This window comes from Pediculus humanus, genomic scaffold, assembly GCF_000006295.1.
Source record: "Pediculus humanus corporis 1103172108318 genomic scaffold, whole genome shotgun sequence".
In the NCBI taxonomy this organism is placed as follows: Eukaryota; Metazoa; Arthropoda; class Insecta; order Psocodea; family Pediculidae; genus Pediculus; species Pediculus humanus.
Window position 1 is genome coordinate 324,120 of NW_002987887.1, and position 8,148 is coordinate 332,267.

General features: G+C 29.6%; 1 protein-coding gene across 1 annotated transcript; it reads left to right on the plus strand.

The window, feature by feature from the left end:
- Nucleotides 1-1,259: 1,259 nt before the first annotated feature.
- Phum_PHUM601720 (uncharacterized protein) lies at nucleotides 1,260-2,231 on the plus strand (the record flags this gene model as incomplete). Its single annotated transcript, XM_002432775.1, has 2 exons — nucleotides 1,260-1,731; nucleotides 2,200-2,231. 2 exons carry the CDS (start codon nucleotides 1,260-1,262, stop codon nucleotides 2,229-2,231), a joined length of 504 nt encoding a protein of 167 aa, XP_002432820.1.
- Between the last annotated feature and the right edge of the window lie 5,917 nt (nucleotides 2,232-8,148).

Sequence of the window (8,148 nt, forward strand, 5' to 3'; positions counted from 1 at the left end):
GAGAAAGGGAGAGAGAGAGTAGTTTTAGGGGGTTGAAATAAGCGTAACCTTCCATCAGAACTAAAATACACTAAGGAAAACAATAAAACCGTTTATCCGAATTCGTTATGCTCCCTCCTACTACTCCTCCCCTCCCTCCCTCCCTCCCTCTTCCATTTTTCCTTTTTTTCCTTTTAAATGGGAAATGATTAATATAAGTCGGCAAAATGAGCTTTGAACCGATTTTATAGTTTTGTCGCACATTTTATAAAATTTTCAGTAACGCCTCATAATAATAAAATTTTTGGCGCGAATTTTGAAAATTTATACGATACCGGAAATGGAAAAAAAAAATTTCGTTTTAATTACGACGATTGATAATGATAATGAACACCTGTCTTTGAATAAAAAAAAAAAAAAAAACAAAAAGGTAAAAATCGTATTTGACGTGTCACCAGTATATAACATTAAACCCAATAAAAATGGACCCTTCCGGTGGTTGAATTTTTTTTTTCTTTCGTAACTTCAACTCCGCTTGGTTTGCACGACTCATTTTTATAATAATAATAATAATAATAGGGTGAGAGGGTGGTACACACACACATAAATCAGCCTCTGATTTTTTTTTTTTATAACCGTTTTTACTATCAGTTGCTCTTTAGCTGTAGATGAGTGATCTTTGGTTAACGTCGCGTATTATTTTATTATTATTATTATTAAATACGACTAATATGTATCAGATATAAAAAATAAACCGTTATTATTATTATTATTATTATTTGGTGAAAACGTAAAATTCGATGGAGAATTTATTTGAAAACGTTAACGAAAACGAAGGAATTTTCGATAAGATTAAAAGAAAACGCGAAAGATTTACCACCCGCGAAACGGCTATTACGTCATCCGAAGACGATTCGAATAATTTTTTGGATAATAATGATAATGATGATGATGTTGTCGTTATATGTAGTAAATATGATAAAAACGTTAAAAAAAAAACCGCGAGTGAAAAATATGATAAAAAAAAAGAATATAGAAAAACGTATAGGAAAAGAAAAAGCGAGAAATGCGATGATGATGATGATGATGATGATGATATACGACAGCAAAAAACACCGAAAAGAAGATCGACGAGAAATCGAAGTCCCTCGCAGGTACCTTATTATTATTATTATTATTATTATTATTATTATCAAGTTTTCCATTATGGAAAATTGCTAATTTCGAATAATTTTTTTTTTTTTTTCCCGCAGATATTAAGAATAAAAAAACACAGGAGAATGAAAGCAAACGATAGGGAAAGGAATAGAATGCATTTGTTAAACGAAGCATTGGATAGATTGAGATGCGTATTGCCAACATATCCGACCGATACCAAACTAACAAAAATAGAAACATTAAGATTTGCACACAATTACATATGGGCCCTAAGTCAAACGTTACAAGTGATAAATAACGAAAAATTAACGATATCGTCATCATCATCACCGCCACCGAACGATTTCATAAGTGATATAACGAGTGATAATGGCGGAATAACGGTTAATGTGGGTAACGTCGTCGTAAGTATTTCCGATAAGGGTAACATGATAACATCAAACACCGGAAGTTGTGCCGTCGCTCACCAAAGGAAATACAACAATCAAACCGGATCATCATCATCGTCGTCCGTGGTAAAAACGACCACAGACGACGATTCATCTTATTATTATAATGATTTTTTAACTTACTATTACGGAAGTCCAAGTTCGAGTACGAGTTCGAGATCAGATTTTCAAATAAATAATAATAATAATAATAGTCCTTTTCAAACATTTTCATCTAGTCAAAATTCTACGACGACTACAACGCCGCCAACGGAATTTTATTTAAACAACAACAACAACAACGGCAACACCTGTAAAAAAAACAACATAATGTCATGTAGGAAAAATTTAAATTTTAGTGAATTTAATAATAGTGACAACAATTCATTTCCTACCTGGCCGAACGAATCGGAAAATTGTTTTTTCGAAAACAGTGTTGCCAACTCTTGTAACAATCACGATTACTTTTAGCAGATTTATGGACAATACCTAAAAAAAAATTTAATTTAATTAATATAAATTATATTTAATAATTTTATATCGCGTTATTAATTAAATAAAAATATTTATTTATATTATTATTATTATTATTATTATTTATTCCTTTCGAAAAAAATCCCGTATATCCGATAAGCAGACGACGGAAAATTTAAAACGGCCTCATAATATCCGTTAATTGATTGTAACGTTCGTCGAATATTATGAGAGCGTTTGGAAAAGCGGAAACGGAAACGAATCAAATAATAATAATAATAATTTAAAAGTTTGAAGTAAAAACAATAAAACAATAATTTCTTTTCGTTTGTTTGTTATATAATCGAAACATTATTTAATACGAAATCAATCATCCTATGAAAAATCCGTGTAATGGCTAACACAATAGAACCCGAACACAAACAACCATGAAACGGGATTAAGGATTTAATTTTTTTTTTTTTCGTATGAATGGATGACAATTTTTTTACTAAATACGTTTGCCATATCACCCTAAATATAACATAAAATGTAAAAAAAAAAAAAAAAGAAAAGAAAAGAATAGAAAGAGTGAGAGTGAGAGAAAACCCCCTACTGGTTGATTAAACGCCTTTGACACCTTCGAACATTGAATTTAAATCTCGTACATTTAAATTCATTGGATTTTTTATCCAGAAATTTTTCCTTATTAATTTTATTAGGGTATGAATATTATTATTATTATTATTATTATTATTAGTCGACGACGAAACGTTTTTTTTTTTATCCTTAAGGATTATCTATCCTTTTAGGATAGGATTTCCTTTTAGGATTATTTCTTTTCGCGTTTCCCGTTAGTTAAAATCAATGACAAAAAGAAGGAAAATTTTTCGTACGTTTAAATATTATCTACTGCCACGTCACGCAATTTTTCATTTACTTCTAACGATTGTTTTGAAATTGTAAAGCCGAATACCCATAAAAAATTGTTTAAAAGGAAAAAAATAAACAAAAGAGTTAATGATTTTCATAAACCGTGTTGAATTTTTTAAAATGTTATTGTCGATGGAGGAGGGCGCGCGCGCGGGGGAGGGGTGGGGTTGATTTTTTTTTTATATTAAAGGGTTCATGTTTTAAACACGTAAGTATATCAGATGCGATTACAATGGATTAAAAAAAAAATAATAATAATAATAAAAGTTTTTTTTTTTTCCTTTGACAAAGGAATGAATAAATAAATAAATAAAAAAAGGTTTGTTTCGTCACAATCATTTTCTAAGCTTCAATAAATGTAAAATATTAACTCTAACATCATTGTCAAAGGGTTTAACTATAAAAAAAAAAAAAAAAAATTTTTTTGCAAATACAAAAACTAATAATAATAATAATAATAATGATGATGATAAATTTAAAAAAAAAAAAATAAATATGATATCGACACGGTTTGTTTGCCATTTTTTTTCTCTCTCGAAAAAATCGAAATGATCCGTGGATAAATTTTTTTTTTTTTTTTTTTTTACGACGGAAACGAAATTAGTGCGCGATATATCGAATCCGCGACATCTGGTTCATATTTCGATAAATTTCGATTTCGATTGTTATTTCGGATCATTTCATTTTCGAGTGAAATGATTTTTTTTTTTTTTTTGCAATAATTTTATGGAACGTTTGTCGTATTTTAACTTAAAAAAAAAAATCTGAAAGGGTTTAAAACAAATAATAATAATAATAACAAACACCTTTCGTATCGTATCGAATCGAATCGATATCGCGTCGATTAAATTACACGCCGAATACACGAAATAAATTTAAAAAAAAAAAAAATTAATAATAATAATACTTTAACCGTCATCGTCATTCTTTGCGATAAATAATTATTATTATTATTATTACAAAAAATTTTCCGACGTAACGAACGATTATTATTATTATTATTATTATTATTATTATTATTATTATTACGGTCACTTTTAAACACGACACGGTTCATTTATTCCAGGTTTCTATCCGACGATTCCTCCTTAGAAATAAATTCTCGAATTATTATTATTATTATTATTATCATTATTATTATTATTATTATTATTATTATTATTATTATTATTATTATTTTTTCACCTGCCCACCATTACCACTATTTTCGGCATTTATGAAAATTCGCAATTAACGAAAAAAAAATAATAATAATAATTTTTACATCATGTTACATTTTGCTCTTTTTTTTTGTATTAAAATAATATTATTATTATTGTTAATAATAATTTTTTAAAAATTCTATTCAAGAGTATCGTTTGTACAACAACAACAACAACAACAAAATTTCCGGTTCGTTTGTTTCATTCTTTAAATTTTCAAAAAAAAAAAAATCTTTTGTAAAATAATACGTTTAAGAGAGGTATTATTAAAAATATTAAAATATTATTTATTTATTAGTTTTATCCTTATGGATGAGCTCTCGATTTCAATACTTTATTTTTCATTCCGGCGCTACCAACTTTCGAAACAAAAAAAATAATAATATAATAAGTAAGCGTACCAAAATGTCTTTGTCGGTATGGGAAATATGGAATCTCATCCAAAGCACCTCACGTTAGTGGTAATGGTGGAAAAGATGATGAAAACGAGAGTACCTAGAAGGTACCAAAACGAACCTGAAAAACGTCGGCTTGCAACTTATGATGGGAAAGTCGAATCTTAGAAAAAGTAACATGGCGGACAGTACCCGAAATGGAAAAATACTTCAGACATAACGTGAAAAGTACCGAACAACCGGTTAAGGCGTGGAAAATTAAAGACTGCACGAGACCAGGCATCGCGAACCCATAATTACGAGAAGGTAAGACAAGATGATATGTGCCGAATTTGCCAATCGTAACCGGAAACAACTTAATTTCCGGTTGTTCGATAATGGCAAAACGTGAATACCAATAGAGGCACAATCTATTGGAATATATATAGGCTAGCCAAGGAATGGTAAGATCACATTTCAAACCCGGTCACGACAGCAGGTTCGTACACGAAACAAACCCACGCTGACAGAACCGTGGCAGCCAACAAACAAACCGGATATCATCCCGCGACAAATATTTAGAAATTTGTCGCGTACAAATAAAAAAAACCTATTTGATAAAATTTTTTAAAAAATTGCGCGCGCTTTTAAACGAACGCGGGAAAAACGTCGCCAACTTAACAAATAAATAAATAAAAGTCAATACGATTCAATTTTTACCTAATTAATATACATGTGTTTGTTTTATGTTATCCCCAGAACGAATGATAGAGAGAGAGAGAGAGAAAGAGTTTTCGAGTGTTTGTTTTTCAAATATTAAATAAAAAAAAAAAGAAAAGAAAAATAGAAGAGAAAACGTGGCAGTAGTAGTGGTGGTGGCGGCGGTTTTTTTTCTCCTTTTTATTTATTTTAGTCGGACATGATTCATGTTTGATCTGCAAGTTAAAATAACCCCAAGCTAACTTGTTTACTAGACCATAACGCGATTCGCGTATTATAAACGCAACCCCCTCGTCTTTCGATTTTTATTTTTATTAATTTCCAAAATATTTTATGTCCTTATTAATTTTTATTTAATTTTTTTTTAACCGCGAAATTCAAATAATTACGTAATTTTTTTTTTTTTTTTTACGCGGGAAATTTAAAAAGTTTAAATGTTCGCGACGACGACGCGTTTAGGAAATACTCGCGCGCGCCATCTTTTCTCGCGAAATTTTAAACGTACTTTTCTTTGTTTTTTGTTCGATAATTTTTTTAACGGTTAAAAAATAACGGTCATTTTTTCAAATTTCCGCAAAAAAAAAAAAAAAGTCAAAAAGAACAAAATTGTATCGATTCGTTCATTGGGGGGAAAAAAAATTGTTTCTTACACGGTTTTGTCATTGAGCAAGTCCTTTTACAGTCGTAAAATTGAGAATAATTTTTATTACGGTGTCTAAAAACGTTTTTGGTAGGAGGGCAGTTTCTAAAAGGTTCAGATTTGAATGAAGGGTGCATTTATCAACCCTCTCATCCCTAAAAATCGTTTTTTTTCCCTCTCTCTCCCTCTCTCTCACTCTTTCTCTCTTTTACTCCCGCAGATTTTTCAGGGCAGCTGGCTGGTAATATTTATTATCAAGATTTTAATGGTCGGAAGGGCGGAAAATTTTTGTATGCTTTTTCCAATTTATCACGGGTTCTTCTATCTTATTTACGAACTAAATAATTAAATACACATTATTAACGATTTTCATTTTGAAAACATTCGAACGCGTAAACCGTGATTACGACGATGACGATAATAAATAATAATAATAATAATAATAAAGAAAGGCTTAATTTTTTTGTTGTCATCATCATCATCGTTTCTAACAGCAAACAAACAAACAAACAAACAAACAAATTTTTTTTAAAATAAACTTTCATGCCAGGTACGAATATTGAAAGCGTTTCGCTTTACTATTATTATTATTATTATTTTTTAAAACCCGCCATATTAACTTTTTAAAAAAAAAAAAATTTTTCTCACGGGATTAAAAAAAAAAAAATCCTAATAACAACAATTAATATTTAATAATAATAATAATATCATCATCTATTGTATCTTTAAAAAATAAAAAGGTTCATCCGTTGAAAAACCTTTTTAAGTATTATTATTATTATTACCACGTCGCTCGAATTAAATTCGCAAATGAAAATGGTAAACTTAAATAAAATGATGACATTTATACATTTCTAATAGGTTTGACACCGACATTTTTAAAAGACCGAAGCCACGTGTCAGAAGCTAATCACAACACACCGCCTTATTTAAATTGACGACACGTGTCCGATGGAATACATATATATAGATATATAGATACACGGACACGTTTCGCACCATAGAAACGCGTCATGGCACGTGCGTCGTGTTGCGTTATCACCCGACACGTGATTAAGTCATCGATATATCTTATCATCCTATTAATTGTTATTATTAAAGAGGATATTATTTAATTCGTTCTTTTTTTCTCTAGCGCGGTCAGCCATTTTTTTACCCGTCGGGGAATGAATTTTTTAAATGCAAATCACGTGACTGATGATTATGATGATGATGATGATGATGATTTTTTCGAATCGTATAAATGAATAAATTCGGGACAAAAATTTTTTTTTTTTTTTTTACCTACAGGAAAAATTATTTACGTTGAAAACAATGGACGACGACCGAGTTTTATGTATATTCGTACGATGTTTTTTTACTTTCTATTATTATTATTATTATTATTATTATTATTTCGTTCCCTTTATTTAAGCAAGAAAAAAAAATTGCTAACAAGTTTTTTTTTTTTCTCTTTGTACGTAAGTTAACAACTATTCACGTCATGTCAATTTATTTTACGATTCAAATGACCGTTTTGTTTCATTTAGAGGGTGAACACATGAATAGAATTAGCCTTAATAACTCGAGGCTATTAAACTACATTTAAAAAAAAAAAAAAAATTAAAAGAAAGAAACAAGAGATGAGGGATGAGGGATGAGGGATGATGATGATGATGTACAACACAAGAAGTAAAAAAAAAATAAAATAAATAAATAAATCGATAAATATTTTTTTTTTCTCCGGCATCTGCAATTACTTTCGCACCTGGACGAAAAAATTTAAAAAAAAAAAAAAAAAACGATAATATTTAGAGAAAGAAAGAAAGAGAGAGAGAAAGAGAAAGAGAGAGAGAGAGAAAGAGAAAGACGACGAACGACGTGGCAGAAGAATTAAATTTTCAAAACCCAAACGAATTAATGGGAAATATTTTAAAGCTACTCGTTTAATTATTAAGATAAGAATAATAAGAAGAAAAATGATTTCCCGAAGAGAGAGAGAGAGAGAAAGACGACGAACGACGTGGCAGAAGAATTAAATTTAAAAAACCCGAACGAATTAATGGGAAATATTTTAAAGCTACTCGTTTAATTATTAAGATAAGAATAATAAGAAGAAAAAAGAAAACTTCCCGAAGAGAGAGGGGGAAAGAGAGGGGAGAGAGGGGAGGGAATATTGTAACAAATGTTATTATTATGAATATAGAAAAAGAAAAATGAAAGGGGAGGGGGCAAAATATCGAGTACGTAAGTTGCTTTTTTTTAATTCAAAAAAAAAAAAC